Source organism: Scyliorhinus canicula, chromosome 9, assembly GCF_902713615.1.
Source record: "Scyliorhinus canicula chromosome 9, sScyCan1.1, whole genome shotgun sequence".
NCBI lineage: Eukaryota > Metazoa > Chordata > Chondrichthyes > Carcharhiniformes > Scyliorhinidae > Scyliorhinus > Scyliorhinus canicula.
In genome coordinates this window covers 93,167,101-93,183,867 of record NC_052154.1, presented here as the reverse complement: position 1 = coordinate 93,183,867, position 16,767 = coordinate 93,167,101, and the positions used below count along the sequence as shown (strand labels likewise).

At 45.6% G+C, this 16,767-nt stretch overlaps 1 protein-coding gene across 19 annotated transcripts in view; it reads right to left on the bottom strand.

Moving 5' to 3' along the window:
* Positions 1–16,767, bottom strand: part of dnaaf1 (dynein axonemal assembly factor 1) — a 176,868-nt gene that overhangs the window by 35,161 nt on the left and 124,940 nt on the right. For 18 of the 19 annotated variants that reach the window (XM_038807185.1, XM_038807189.1, XM_038807183.1 and 15 more), the window contains 2 exons: positions 5,899–6,065; positions 1,939–2,124 (listed from right to left, as the gene is read on the bottom strand). In XM_038807185.1, coding sequence (XP_038663113.1) covers positions 1,939–2,124; positions 5,899–6,065 — 353 coding nt within the window. The remainder of the gene's footprint in view (positions 1–1,938; positions 2,125–5,898; positions 6,066–16,767) is intronic. The other variant, XM_038807180.1, reaches the window with a different exon arrangement.

Below are 16,767 nucleotides of genomic sequence, written 5' to 3'. Positions count from 1 at the left end.
GACAGCGAGAGCCTTCTCCCGCGGATGGAGGTGGCTAGCACGAGGGGACATAGCCTTAAATTGAGGGGTAATAGATATAGGACAGAGGTCAGAGGTGGGTTTTTTACGCAAAGAGTGGTGAGGCCGTGGAATGCCCTACCTGCAACAGTAGTGAACTCGCCAACATTGAGGGCATTTAAAAATTTATTGGATAAGCATATGGATGATAAGGGGATAGTGTAGGTTAGATGGCCTTTAGGTTTTTTTTTTTCCATGTCGGTGCAACATCGAGGGCCGAAGGGCCTGTACTGCGCTGTATCGTTCTATGTTCTATGTTCTATGGAGGCTGAGGGGAGACCTGATATAAATCTACAAAATTATAGAGGCACAGACAAGGTGGATAGAACAAAGAAAATTACAGCACAGGAACAGGCCCTTCGGCCCTCCCAGCCTGCGCCGATCCAGATCCTTTATCTAAACCTGTCTCCTATTTTCCAAGGTCTACTTCCCTCTGTTCCCGCCCATTCATATACCTGTCTAGATGCTTCTTAAATGATGCTATCGTGCCCGCCTCTACCACCTCCGCTGGTAAAGCGTTCCAGGCACCCACCACCCTCTGCGTAAAAAACTTTCCACGCACATCTCCCTTAAACTTTCCCCCTCTCACCTTGAAATCATGACCCCTTGTAACTGACACCCCCACTCTTGGGAAAAGCTTTGCCAAGGGTGGAAGTCCCAATTACAAGGGGGCATGGGTTCAAGGTGAGAGGGGAAAAGTTTAAGAGAGATGTAAGGGCTAGGTTTTACATGCAGTGAGTGGTGGATGCCTGGAACGCACTGCCAGAAGATGAGCTGGAAGCACGCACATCAGCAACGTTAAGAGGCTTCTGGATGGGTACATCAATAGAGAGGAAAGATACTTACGGACTGAGTCAGGGCAGAAGATTTTTTTTCCAGTTAGGGCATCATTATCGCCTGCTCCTGTGCTGTAATTTTCATTGTTCTTTGCTCTCGGTTCTCATTCCTTTCTAATTACCATACTTAAGTGTAGCACAGTTGTTTCTGACCCAGGTTTCTCACTCTCAAACTGAACGCTAATTTCTAACATGTCTGCTGACTGTTTCCTTGGGGATATTTTACTCTACCTGCCGCATTACACATTAGCAGATCAAAAATAATCTGCCCCCTGGTTCGATCCATAACATATTCTTATAGGATACAAGGAAATTACTGTGGATGCTGGAACCTGAAACAAAAACAGAAAAAACTGGACAATCCCAACAGGTCTGACAGCATCTGTGAAGAAGGGAGCTAATATTTTGAGTCTGGATAAATCTTTGTCAAAGCTTTGTTCGCATCTTCAATGTCTTATTTACGTGGAGTCTACTTGTACGTAAAGATTTATGCAAGCAGATTAACTAATTTGGAGGAGAATTAATCGAACAAATTCATAACTTCCATAGAATCCCTACAGTGCAGGAGGCCATTCGGCGCATCGAGTATGCACCAACCCTCTAAACGAGCACCCCACAAACCCCACTCCGTCGCTCTATCCCTGTAACCCCACCTAACCTGCACCTCTTTGCACATTAAGGGGCAACTTTAGCATGGCCAATTCACCTAACTATACATCTTTGGAACAAATTATAAAAGATTGCAAGGAATAAGTGGCTGATTGACCGAGATGAGGTACAGCACGAGAAGGAAACTTAGCTTGCAATGTCAACATCCAACGTCATAAAATGTCTACCTTGGTTTTCACCGTAAATCAAACCTTCAAACGTTAAAATAAATTCCAAGAGGTAATTCGTATATATATTATCCTGCAGTACCACTGCTGAAGACTGCTCTGCAATCGGCCAGAAGTGCTAAGCGACGGTGAGACTGACTGCACAAGCTCAGTATTATTCTCGATATTCAAACTGCAAAGTAAAGCAGCATGGCCTAACATCTCTGTACCTTTCTGTTGGTCCTTATCAGCTGTCTCAGCTCTTTCTTTTTCAGCTCCCTGCTGCTGCTCTGCCAAGGTTTCCTCCTGGAGCTTTATTACATCATTTGCAAACATTTCAATCTTTCGCTGGCTGTCTACACTTGAATAACACGGAGTTTCTGCAGGCACATTGGACTCTGAAGGAAGTTCTTCACCTTGAATTAAAAATAAATGAGATTACAGCGTGATAAACAATAAAAATAAGCTTTAAAAACTGTAAATGTTTGAATTAAGAGGGAATGTTGGAGCATTTGTTGGTGTCTTACTGTAATACAATATGGCAGGCAAAGTGCATTTATATAGCACCTTTAATGCCATCAAACATTCCATGGTGCCTTGTAAGAGTCTATTCAGACAGAAATTGGCAGTGAGCCACATAAAGAGATATTGACACAGGTGACCAAAGAAGTAGATTTTATGGAGCGACTTTAAGGGAGAGAGAGATTTAGAGGTTAAGAGGGAATTCCAGAAGAGAGGACGGTGGCAGCTGAAGTCACAGTTGACAACATTGGAGCGTAGGAAATTAGGGAAAGTACAAGAGGCCAGAATTGTCAGGGCACAGATTTCTCAAAGGTTGCAGGCCTGAGGTAGGTTAGAGGTGAGAATTTTAAAAATTGATGTATGGTCAAGTGACCTAGTACAAGCACGAGGGATTCTTGAATCCTATTGCTACACCTTCCCTCACCACTATTAGAACATAGAACATAGAACAGTACAGCACAGAACAGGCCCTTCGGCCCTCGATGTTGTGCCGAGCAATGATCACCCTACTCAAACCCACGTATCCACCCTATACCCGTAACCCATTCCTTAACCTTACTTTTTAGGACACTAAGGGCAATTTAGCATGGCCAATCCACCTAACCCGCACATCTTTGGACTGTGGGAGGAAACCGGAGCACCCGGAGGAAACCCACGCACACACAGGGAGGACGTGCAGACTCCGCACAGACAGTGACCCAGCCGGGAATCGAACCTGGGACCCTGGAGCTGTGAAGCATTTATGCTAACCACCATGCTACCGTGCTGCCCACAAAGGCTCCATACAGGCTCTGGCTCCAGAGTTGATGACCTATAGGGCTACATGGCTCTGGCAGTACAGGGCATTCTATGAGATTTTTCATTGTTTGGGATGTCTCTCGACAGTTACGGTTGACAGAATTTGTTTAGCTGCATCCCCATTTCAGCACCCAGTGGCTGATACCAGTCCTGAGCAGATTGAGACACAGCCAAGTATGCCATGTTTTCCTGGTTCCTGGTGAAACGGATTCCTCTGGATCATTATTTTTTCAAATTCATTTATGGGATGTAGACATCGCTGGTGAGGCCAGCATTTATTGTCCAACAGAGAATTCTTGAGTCTTTGTCTGTGGACGACCTGACCAATCAGGAATGTGCCGGCTGTGAGAGTTATAGTCTAGGTGCATGACAAAATGTAAGAAGTTGCCCTTCGACTTGAACTGGCTCTTTCTTGAAGAGAGGATGGGGAGGGTCACTGGTCTGCTTTTTCTGTTCTACTCTTGATGCAACTTGTCTCCTTATGGACAGTGGAATACCAGGAAACGGATGAAGATTGTCCATTTTGGTGGGTTTCAGGCAGCCAGTAATAGCTGTGCAAACCACATTGAGGACTTCCAGCAGGTAGGTGAATGGGCTGGTCAACAGCAAGGGTGCAAGAACACTACACTGAGGTGAACTATTTTTCTGTCTGCACTATCTGCTTCTCTTGCCATTTAGGTCAACAAAGAAACATCGGTTTGTCACATGTTGCTCGTCAGCTCAGTCAAACTGGTATCTTTGATTATATCAAATAATTTCTGTGCAAGAATCCAATGTGTGGTCCTGTCATATGCAACAGCTAAGCCTGTTATTAGTTCAGTCTTGTAATCATTCACAAATTAATCGGCAAGATTTAGCAGTCAGCTTTTGCAGGACTTCCCTGGTCTGAATCCTGCTTATTCAGGGATGAGATGTTCATCTGAAAAAGAGAGTTAAACGTTTAAACCGGGACCCCCAACACAGGGAAATGGGGCTTGCCGTGGACTCGGTCGGTAGTTTCAAAATCAATAGTTTTAGTGGCTGTTATTTTGTAGTTTTAATTAATATACTATTAACCATTTTGTGCTAAATTGACATTTAATGAAAGCTAAACTTGCATTATTGGAAATCAGCCTTAACTCTGAGACAATTAAAGAATTAGTAATTCATTAATAGATATGATAGAGAGGCTAATAATGTAGTCTGGAACTAATAACCTAGTCTGGAACACAAAAAGTTTCTAACTTTTAGAATTATACAAACATTGTAAAATTAACACATGAAGCCCCGAGTCGCCACATTCCAGCGCCTATTCGAATTCACAGAGGAAGAATTCAGAATGTCCAAATTACCTAGCAGTGCATCTTTCTGCACTTGTGGGAGGAAACCGGAGCACCCGGAGGAAACCGACGCAGACACGGGGAGAACATGCAGATTCCGCACAGACAGTGACCCAAGCCGGGAATCAAACCTGGGACCTGGTGCTGTGACGCAACAGTGCTACACACTGTGCTATCGTGCTGAGACATATTCTTAAAATGTCGTGAGAATTGTAAGATGCTCTCTTCCCAGATCATGACAAAATAAAATAACATGAACTTGTTAGTACTTGTTTAACCTTAACTGAAGGAGTGAATAGGATCCGATTCAAAATATCATAACTTTAAATGACAAACAGCCATGTTAACCAATTATTGGTGGACACTTTGGGCTAACTCAAGGAGTATAGCTTAAGAAGCCATTGTCTTAAAGCTGAGACATGGTGCATAATTAGATAAAAATCAGCTCTGATTTCATTATTGACAAGTTATAGACTAATTGTCCAATTTCCAACAATTGACTAAGGTGAACTTTCAATATCTTTAAGGTCTAAAAAAAGGGGTACTCAAGCCATATTCAGAGAGGGTTGAATAGGGCTTTGGAGCCATCACTTCGCATCCTGGTGGTGAGACGTCTGTTCAATTGTAAAGCTAAGATTTCTCCTCTTACTGTTACTTATTGCTAATTACTGATAATTGACACTTTGCTTTTTATATCTCTGACTTGTTACATTTCCCCTCCCGCCCATTCCCCCCTGCATTCCTCCTGCCCCATTACCCCCCCCCCCCGCATTCCTCCCACCCCATTACCCCCCCCCCCCCCCCCCCCCCCCCCCCCAGTACCAATTATATTTTTCCCAATTAATGGGCAATTTAGCGCAGCTACCTTTTACCTACCCTGCACATCTTTTGGGGTTGTGGGGGTGAGACCCATGCAGCCACGGGGAGAATGTGCAAACCCCCCCACATGAACAGTGACCTGGGGCCAGGATCGAACTTGGATTCTCGGCACCGTGAGGCAGTAGTGCTAACCACTGCACCATCGTGCTGCCCCAACTTGTTGCCTTTTTAATAATTAATAAACTTTCTGAATTCCCCATAGTGTCCATGGAATTCCTACAGAATCCTATAGTGGCAGAAGGATGCCACTTGGCCCAGCAGGTCTGCACTGACCCTCTGAAACAGCACCCCATCTAGGCCCACTCCCCCGTTCCATCCCTGTAACCACACCTAACCTGCACATATTTGGACACTTAAGGGAAAATTTTAGCATGACCAATCCACCCAACCTACCCATCTTTAGACTATAGGAGGAAACCAGAGCAGCTGGAGGAAGCCCACGCAGTCACGGTGACACTTCGCACAGGCAGTCACCCAAGGCCAGAATTGAACCCGGATTGCTGGTGCTGTGAGGCCGCAAATATTAGTGAAAGAAGAGAATCATAGTGCCGTAATTCCTGCTGCACTAAAGAAACACCAGTTAGCACTCCACAGTTTAACTGTTTTGATAAATGGAGTCTGAAGAATGAAAAATATGCAGCTCCTTTAAAGATGCATCAACTCAGTTTCTACCTCTTTCTTCCATTTCTTGGAGTCTACGTTTCTCTTTGGCTTTCCTCTTGATTGCTGACAGAGCATCAAGACTGTCCTGGATCTTCTTTCGTTCACTCGTTTCCCACTGCATTCGCTCTTCATTCTCGGCTTTCCATCCGCCTCGTGCCCAGGCCTCTGCACATGCTCTGTTAGACATAATGGCAGAGTGATTAGGACTACTGAATTACAGATATTAACACCTCTCTCTGAATATGAAAATTGTTACAGATCGGTGAGGCCTTTTGGCCAATCGTGTTTGTACTGGCTCTCCAAACAAACACTATGACTTGATGCCATTCTCCAGCCTTTTCCCCGTACCCCTGTACATTCCTGGATGGAACCCACCGCCACCACACTTCCAGGCAGAGAATTCGAGACCAAACCACTCATTTGTGAAAAAGTTTTTCTCACATCACATTTTCTTTTTTTGCAAATCATATTAAATCTGTGCCCTTTTGTTCTTGATCCTTTTACAAGCGGGATCAGATTCTCCCCATCTACTCTGTCCAGCCCCTCATGATTTTCAACATCTCTGTCAAATTTCCTCTCAGCCTTCTTCTCTCATGGAGAAGTTTCTCATCCCTGGAACTACTCTTGTAAACCTCCTCTGCATGCTCTCCAATATATTCACATTATTCCGATAGTGTGGCACCCAGAACTATACACAATATTCCAGTTGAGGTCTAACTAGTGTCTTTTATAAGCTCAGCATAACCCTCTTCCTCTTGTAGTCTATGGCCCTATTAATAAAGTTCAGAATACAATACACTTTATTAACTGCTCTCTCTATCTGCCTTGCCATCTTCAATGATGTATGCACATATGTACCCAGGTCCCTCTGTTCCTGCATCCCTTTAAGAATTTTACCCCTTATTTTATGTTTGTGTGTGCTGAGGGCAAAGATTGACAAGAGCTAATTAGGTTGAATGGTGCATTTCCCTGCAGTAACTGTTTTGTATCTCTATGTTAAAAGAAATATTCCTCGAAGCAGAAGTATTTCTGCTACAACTTACAGCTCATGAGTTAAAATCCTAACAAGGCAAATATAGAGAGGAAAAAAAGACAATGGGCACAATTTTGCAACCTTGCTGTGCTGGCGCTGGTCTCATTGCGCCGTGTGCATTGTGGCAGAACCCAAAATGGTCTTCATGTTGAATGAAAAACTGCTTGCGAGTCAAGATTAGTATTGGTTTCCACAAATGCAGACCGGGTGTGATGGCCATTCTGGGGTTCTGGGAGGCCAATGGAGACTCTCAGGTAGTCGGGGATAGGACAGAGTAGTGCCGTGTCACTGCCCTGATGCCAGGTTAGCAGTTCCAGGTTTTCACTGCCAAGGGCAAGGGCCTGAGGAGGCCATGTCCATGAAAGTGGTGGGGAAATTATAATGGGTTGGGGGTATGAATGGGGGTCATATAAGTTGGGGGTTGAAAGGAGGGCTTGAGGGGGGGGGGGGGGGCTGAAAGGGGGTGCCCTCAGTGACTCCATAGCAGGGCGTGCTCACGTCGGGGCTGGTGTGGATAGGTGATGGCCAGGTCTGCGGGCGGTGGCATTGTCCATGGGTGGGGGTGTGTAGGGGACCCATAAGCTCACTTAGAAATCAGGGCACCCTTTCAAAATGGCGCCCTGATCTCGGAGGTGGCGGGCTTGCTGGCAAGTTCAGCTCCCCACTTCAGAAAAACTCTCGAAGTGTGGGCAAGACTGGTCCCCAAGGCCCCACAAATTGGTATGATTCAGTGGCCTCATTTTACTCGAGTGAGATGAGGCTAGGGAATAGCGGGAGAGGCCAAAAACAAGAACTGTGCCCAAAACGAGGACCCCATGTCTGGGGGGGGGGGGGGAATCAGGCATGGGATTGGTGGTCAACTCGCATCGCTGAACAAAGAGCCAGAGGCATCATACCTCTTGATGATATTTTATTTCTTGTACAAGTGTACACAACTGCACCACTCTCCCGATGGTGCCGCCCCACTAGGAGGCATGGTTAGTACGTTTGTAGATGACACCATGATTGGTGGCATAGTGGACAGTGAAGAAGGTTATCTAGGATTCTGGGATCTTGATCAATTGGGCCAGTGGATGATGAATGGCAGATGCAGTTTAATTTAGATAAATGTGAGGTGATGCATTTTGGTGGATCGAATCAGGGCAGGACCTACTCAATTAATGGTTGGGAGTTGGGGAGAGTTATAGAACAAAAAGATCTAGCAGTACAGGTTCATAGCTCCTTGAAAGTCGAGTCACAGGTGGGCAGGGTGGTGAAGAAGGCATTTGGCATGTTTGGTTTCATTGGTCAGAACATTGAATACAGGAGTTGGGACGTCTTGCTGAAGTTGTACAAGACATTAGTAAGGCCACACTTGGAATACTGTGTTCAGTTTTGGCCACCCTATTATAGAAAGGACATGTGAACATTTCTCCTCCACTCAGCTTTGCATGGAGGTCCTCGATGCGGGGGACCGGTTTTCGGTTCCAATAGGAATCATGGTTCACTGTCATCTTATAGTCCCTGCAAAGACACACAGAACCATCTTATTTGAGGAGTGACATTTGATTGTGACGAGTCCATCTGCAAAGACCTTGAAGAAACTGGCTCGGACCCCCTCGGGATCTTGCGGGTTCATGCGGCATCGAGTTTCAAATGGTGCAGCCAGTTCCAACTCAGCAAACTTGCTCTCCCACCACAGACTACCCACCAATGGTAGGGTACCGGATTGTGCCCATAAGTCACTGGTACCTGGGCGGTGCCCTCATTGCTAAACGGCTCTCTGGTGTCACGAAGAGTCTATGTGTGGAGGCCTACGCGGAAGCCCTCAAATGTGCGGCAGCTGATCACGGACACAGCTGCTCCAGTATCCAGCTCCATGTCGTTGGGGTGCTCATGTACCAAATAGACACTCGGATTGCGGCAACTTGGGTACCGTCATACTGAGGAGTTGATGGTAGGGGTCTTCCTGCGGTCGTCGACACTGTATGCCCTGTCTCGAGGGGGCAGAACGATCTGGAGGAGCGGCAGACTGGCTGGCCGTTGCGTGGCCCACTGGGCCTTGGGCCTCTATCTGGGTACCCCTACCCCACAGATTTGTCCCTGCGCCATCTCTTGGGTCTCCCAGTCCTCAGGCTGGGATACATCTTGACGGCATCTTCTATGGTGCCGCAGATTCAATACCGCCATCCCTTGAAGCTCATGAACTCCCAGCTTCGTGCTCATGCGGGAGATGGCAATCTCAATTGCCTGCTGCAAAGTCAGCTGGTTTTCAGTCAGCAACTTCCTCGATATGGCGGCGTCCCGGATCCCACAGACAAAACGGTCACAAAGGGGTTTGTCCGGGGTAGGCCTAAACTCACAAGTCTCAGCCAGCTTCCTTAAAAGCTCCAAAATGTTTGATTCATCTTGGGCTTGGGTTGCAGTGTGGAAGCGGAATCAGTGAATGAGGAGTGGTGGTTTTGGATTTAATTGGTTTTCTACCAAGTCTACCAAAGTTGCAAAAGACTGGGAGTCAGGCGGGTCCGGGGGTGTCAAGCTTTTGATAAGTGCATATATTGGCCCGCAAACCACCGTTAGTAGGGTTATGGTCTGATAGTCATGACCAATTATGGCATTGGTCCGAAAAACATATTGGATACGTTCTATATATTGAGCCCAATCATCGTTGCTCACATCAAAAACCTCCAGCTTTCCTATAGGAGACATCTCGGCCAGTTAAGATAAGGCCTCTTGCGGCCTAGACAAAATGGTCCCGGTGTGGAACACGTGGTGCCAGCGGCAACTCCACTTCAGCCTCGTCGCCAGTGTAGAATCCGACAGGTGTGAAATACTCATAGGACGCAGAGTCGGATACAAAGAAAGATATTTATTAACATGCACAACTAAACTCCCATGCCCCTAAGGGTCACCCTCCCCGACCTGGAGTTCAGGTTTTTAAACTGTGGGGCCTTCCCTGTTAAGGGGAAGCTCTGCCTCCAATTACCGGGGGAGTTCATACTCGTTATGAATTAATGGGAATCGGATGGTGCACACTCCCCTACTTCCCAGGGGGTCATAACACCTTATAGTTACCTATTTGACTGAGCTTTTAATCATCTACCTTAATATTTGCTTTTATGGCTTGCTGTTATGTTGGTTTTATAATACTTCTATGAAGTGCATATTTTGTTTTTTTAATAGTTTTTAATTTAAAAGTAAGCTTATTAGAATTTTTTCATAATAACACAATAACAGAAAAAAAATCACAACTAAATCTGAAAGTCGTAATAAATAACACAGAATGAACTTGAATAAACAAACTAAACTAAACCCTCTAACAACTGACGGCGATGGTTGCCATCTTAGATAGATTGTCTCCACCGACCCCATGATGGTGAACCTGACTTTCTCCAAGTGTAGGAATAAAGAACAAAGAAAAGTACAGCACAGGAACAGGCCCTTCGGCCCTCCAAGCCTGTGCGACCATGATGCCCGTCTAAATTAAAATCTTCTACACTTCCTGGGTCCGTATCCCTCGAAGTCACCCGACTAAGTCACCCAACGAAGCAAAGGCATTGAGATCTTCAACCAAGCAATATTTGCCTCCGAGCTCTCAGTGAGGCAAAGGCGACAACGCCAACCCCTATCCCAGACTGAATCACCGGTGAATCAGACACCCCAATATGACCATCAGCGGACACTGGTCTAAATCCACATGAAGTATCTCCAACATGGTGTTAAAGAAGGGAGTCCAGCAGCCTACAAGTTTAGGGCAGGACCAGAAGATATGCGTGTGGCTAGCCGGGCCAAGAGAGCAGCAATCACACGTATCCTCAACATTTGGGAAAAACCCATTCATCCTTTCCCTGGTCAAGTGCGTCCTGTGTAACATCTTGAACTGAATTAGGCTTAACCAAGCACATGAGGGAATGGAGTAGACCCTGTGAAGGGCCTCAATCAAAACCTCACTATGAAGAATGGGGCATAATTCACTTTCCCATTTCCCGCGTCTTTACGCCGGCGTCAACACTTAACCACCGCTTCGGAGAATCCCGGCCATGGTCTTTAAGGGAGTTTAATTATGCAAATAGGGATTGGCATAAAAGTGTAGATGACAGAGAGGGGGAAGAAATTTTCATGTGTATTCAGGAGAATTTTCATTGTCAATATAATTCCAGTCCAATGACTGTGGAGGCATTACTGGTTCATGGGAACCAGGCCGATTATGTGTATTAATTGTCAGGAGGATAACATTTAGGAAACAGTAATCACAGTATCATGAGCCCAAGATGAGCGATTGAAAAAGACAGGAACAATACAGGAAAAAAATTGGACGAGCAAACGTCCTCCGGTGAGTTTGGCGGAGAGTTAAACTGGAGGAACGAAAGTGAGGGCAGGATCGCTAAGTGGGACTGCGTCCATCATGGTGGGTAAGCTGGCTTAGGTGATGGTGGGGAGTTAGAGTGCTGTTTTCCAAGCACTTTGACAAGTATCGCAAGGAGATGATGACCTTGCTCAAGGATAGGATGGATGATAGTTTTAGCCCGATGAAGGAGGATCTGACAAAGACTTTACGGCGGAGCGGGAGCAAGGTGAGGCATTGAACGGGCTGGAGGAGGCATTGTCACAGCACAGTGGCCAACTCACCTCAATGGGTGAGGAGCTGCAGAGGGTGGTGGAGAGTAACAAAGAGCTGAGAGCCAATGTGGAGGAGCTAGAGAACAGGTCACAAAGGCAGAATCTAGGGATTGACGGACTGCCTGAGGGGCGGGAGGGCCGGAGGCCGACAGAGTACTTTGCGGAGATGTTCGCCAAGTTGATGGGGCAGGAGGAGGACCCCTCTCTCTACGAGCTGGACAGGGCTCACTGGTTGCTCCTGCAGAAATTAAAGAGCCACCAAGAGCTGTGATAATCTACTTCCACAGCAATCAGGTGAAGGCAAAGGTGCTGAGATGGGCAAAGCTGAAATAAGAGGTGAGATGGGAAGGAGATGGTATTTGTATATACCAGAATTTCACGGCGGAGCTGGGAAAAAGGCAGGCGGCCTTTCGTTGGGCGAAGGCGGTGTTGTACAAAAGCAATGTGAGGTTTGGGATGGTCTACCCGGTGAAGCTGAGGGTTCCACATAACTCCAAGGACTTCTACTTTGAGATGGTGGAGGAGGAGGAGACGTTCATGAAAGCTGAAGGACTGGGACTGAAATGACTTTGGACTTTGGTTGTGTTACTCTATTTTCTTTTTTCTCTTCTCTTTTTCTTTTTTCGGGGTCTCTTATTCTCTCAAGTTATAAGAACATAAGAACTAGGAGCAGGAGTAGGCCATCTGGCCGCTCGAACCTGCTCCGCCATTCAATGAGATCATGGCTGATCTTTTGTGGACTCAGCTCCACTTTCCGGCCCGAACACCATAACCCTTAATCCCTTTATTCTTCAAAAAACTATCTATCATTACCTTAAAAACATGTAGTGAAGGAGCCTCAACTGCTTCACTGGGCAAGGAATTCCATAGATTCACAACCCTTTGGGTGAAGAGGTTCCTCCTAAACTCAGTCCTAAATCTACTTCCCCTTATTTTGAGGCTATGTCCCCTAGTTCTGCTGTCACCCGCCAGTGGAAACAACCTGTTCGCATCTATCCTATCTATTCCCTTCATAATTTTAAATGTTCCTATAAGATCCCCCCTCATCCTTCTAAATTCCAACGAGTACAGTCCCAGTCTACTCAACCTCTCCTCATAATCCAACCCCTTCAGCTCTGGGATTAACCTAGTGAATCTCCTCTGCACACCCTCCAGTGCCAGTACGTACTTTAGTAAGGAGACCAAAACTGAACACAATACTCCAGGTGTGGCCTCACTAACACCTTATACAATTGCAACATAACCTCCCTAGTCTTAAACTCCATCCCTCTAGCAATGAAGGACAAAATTCCATTTGCCTTCTTAATCACCTGTTGCACCTGTAAACCAACCTTCTGTGACTCATGCACTAGCACACCCAAGTCTCTCTGCACAGCGGCATGCTTTAATATTTTATCGTTTAAATAATAATCCTGTTTTCTGTTATTCCTACCAAAATGGATAACCTCACATTTGTCAACATTGTATTCCATCTGCCAGACCCTAGCCCATTCACTTAACCTATCCAAATCCCTCTGCAGACTTCCAGTATCCTCTGCACTTTTCGCTTCACCACTCATCTTAGTGTCATCTGCAAACTTGGACACATTGCCCTTGGTCCCCAACTCCAAATCATCTATGTAAATTGTGAACAATTGTGGGCCCAACACGGATCCCTGAGGGACACCACTAGCTACTGATTGCCAACCAGAGAAACACCCATTAATCCCCACTCTTTGCTTTCTATTAATTAACCAATCCTCTATCCATGCTACTACTTTACCCTGAATGCCATGCATCTTTATCTTATGCAGCAACCTTTTGTGTGGCACCTTGTCAAAGGCTTTCTGGAAATCCAGATATACCACATCCATCGGCTCCCCGTTATCTACTGCACCGGTAATGTCCTCACAAAATTCCACTAAATTAGTTAGGCACGACCTGCTCTTTATGAACCCATGCTGCGTCTGCCCAATGGGACAATTTCTATCCAGATGCCTCGCTATTTCTTCCTTGATGATAGATTCCAGCATCTTCCCTACTACCGAAGTTAAGCTCACTGGCCTATAATTTCCTGATTTCTGCCTACCTCCTTTTTTAAACAGTGGTGTCATGTTTGCTAATTTCCAATCCACCGGGACCACCCCAGAGTCTAGTGAATTTTGGTAAATTATCACTAGTGCATCTGCAATTTCCCTAGCCATCTCTTTTAGCACTCTGGGATGCATTCCATCAGGGCCAGGAGACTTGTCTACCTTTAGCCCCATTAGCTTGCCCATCACTACCATCTTTTATATTGGAGATGGATTAGGATGTTTTAATGGGGATTGTGATCAATAAGGCACAGTGATTGTGTCTCTGTTAAATGTTTTCAGGAGTTTGTTAAAAAACATATAGAAACTTCAGGGCAAAATGTTGCATTTACCCATTACAGATTTTGAATGGGCAGTATTGTGGCTGTTCCAGGAATTAAATCTGCCTGAAAATTTAAAAAAAAAAAAAAAATTCTATAACACATTTATTAAAGAAAAAAAAAGCGTGGGTTTCCTCCAGGTGCTCCGGTTTCCTCCCACAGTTCAAAGATGTGCGGGTCAGGTGGATTGGCCATGCTAAATTGCCCGTAGTGTCCTAATAAAGTAAGGTTAATGGGGGGGATTGTTGGGTTACGGGTATACGGGTTACGTGGGTTTAAGTAGGGTGATCATTGCTCGGCACAACATCGAGGGCCGAAGGGCCTGTTCTGTGCTGTACTGTTCTATTCTATTCTATTCTATTCTACCTCCTTAGTGATAACAATCCTCTCAAGATCCTCACCTGTCATAGCCTCATTTCTATCAGTCGCTGGCATGTTATTTGTGTCTTCCACTGTGAAGACCGACCCAAAAAACCTGTTCAGTTCCTCAGCCATTTCCTCATTTCCCATTATTAAAACTCCCTTCTCATCCTCTAAAGGACCAATATTTACCTTAGCCACTCTTTTTTGTTTTATATATTTGTAAAAACTTTTACTGTCTGTTTTTATATTCTGACCAAGTTTACTCTCATACTCTATCTTACTCTTCTTTATAGCTTTTTTAGTAGCTTTTTGTTGCCCCCTAAAGATTTCCCAGTCCTCTTTGCCACTTTATATGCTTTTTCCTTCAATTTGATACTCTCCCTTATTTCCTTAGATATCCACGGTCGATTTTCCCTCTTTCTTCCGTCCTTCCTTTTTGTTGGTATAAACCTTTGCTGAGCACTGTGAAAAATCACTTGGAAGGTTCTCCACTGTTCCCCAACTGTTCCACCATAAAGTCTTAGCTCCCAGTCTACCTTAGCTAGTTCTTCTCTCATCCCTTTGTAATCTCCTTTGTTTAAACACAAAACACTAGTATTTGATTTTACTTTCTCACCCTCCATCTGTATTTTAAATTCCACCATATTGTGATCGCTCCTTCCGAGAGGATCCCTAACTATGAGATCATGAATCAATCCTGTCTCATTACACAGGACAAGATCTAGGACCACTTGTTCCCTCGTAGGTTCCATTACATACTGTTCTAGGAAACTATCGCGGATACATTCTATAAATTCCTCCTCAAGGTTGCCTTGACCGACCTGGTTAAACCAATCGACATGTAGATTAAAATCCCCCATGATAACTGCTGTACCATTGCTACATGCATCAGTTATTTCTTTGTTTATTGCCTGCCCCACCATAACATTACTATTTGGTGGCCGATAGACTACTCCTATCAGTGACTTTTTCGCCTTACTATTCCTGATTTCCACCCAAATGGATTCAACCTTATCCTCCATAGCACCGATGTCATCCCTTACTATTGCCCGGATGTCATCCTTAAATAACAGAGCGGAGGTGCCCTTACCATCCACTCTGTCCTTCCGAATAGTTTGATACCCTCAGATATTTAACTCCCAGTCGTGACCATCCTTTAACCATGTTTCAGTAATGGCCACTAAATCATAGTCATTTACGATGATTTGTGCCATCAACTCATTTACTTTATTCCGAATACTACGTGCATTCAGGTAAAGTACACTTATGTTGATTTTTTTACCTCTGTTTTGAATCTTAACATCTCCAGTTTTATTCCTTTTGTTATTACTGGGTCTATTCACTGAGCTCCCCTCAGTCACTGTACCTTGTACTGTCGCCCTTTTTGATTTTTGACTATGTCTTCTCTGCCTTGCACTTTTCCCCTTACTTCCTTTTGCTTCTGTCCCTGTTTTACTACCTTCCAACTTCCAGCATTGGTTCCCATCCCCCTACCACATTAGTTTAAACCCTCCCCAACAGCTCTAGAAAACACCCCCCCTAGGACATCGGTTCCAGTCCTGCCCAGGTGCAGAACGTCTGGTTTGTACTGGTCCCACCTCCCCCAGAACCGGTCCCAATGCCCCAGGAATTTGAATCCCTCCCTCTTGCACCATCTCTCGAGCCACGCATTCATCCTATCTATCCTGACATTCCTACTCTGACTAGCTCGTGGCACTGGTAGCAATCCTGAGATTACTACCTTTGAAGTCCTACTTTTTAGTTTAACTCCTAACTCCCTGAATTCCGCTTGTAGGACCTCATCCCGTTTTTTACCTATATCGTTGGTGTCTATGTCCACCACGACAGCTGGCTGTTCACCCTCCCCCCCCAGAATGTCCTGCAGCCGCTCCGAGACATCCTTGACCCTTGCACCAGGGAGGCAACATACCATCCTGGAGTCTCGATTGCGTCCACAGAACCGCCTGTCTATTCCCCTTACGATCGAGTCCCCTATCACTATAGCCCTGCCATTTTTCTTCCTGCCCTGCTGTGCAGCAGAGCCAGCCACAGTGCCATGAACCTGGCCTCTGCTGCCTTCCCCTGGTGAGCCATCTCCCTCAACAGTATCCAAAGCGGTATATCTGTTTTGCAGGGAGATGACCGCAGGGGACACCTGCACTGCCTTCCTACTCTTGCTCTTTCTTTTGGTCACCCATTTTCTATCTCCCTCATTAATTTTCACCTGCGGTGTGACCAACTCGCTAAACGTGCTATCCACGACCTCCGCAGCATCGCGGATGCTCCAAAGTGAGTCCATCCGCAGCTCCAGAGCCGTCAAGCGGTCTAACAAGAGCTGCAACTGAACACACTTCTTGCACGTGAAAGAGCCAGGGACAGTGACCGTGTCCCTGAGCTCCCACATCGCACACGAGGAGCATGACACGGGTCTGGGATCTCCTGCCATGTCTTAAAACCTTAGGTAAACTTATACAACAACAATTTCAAAATA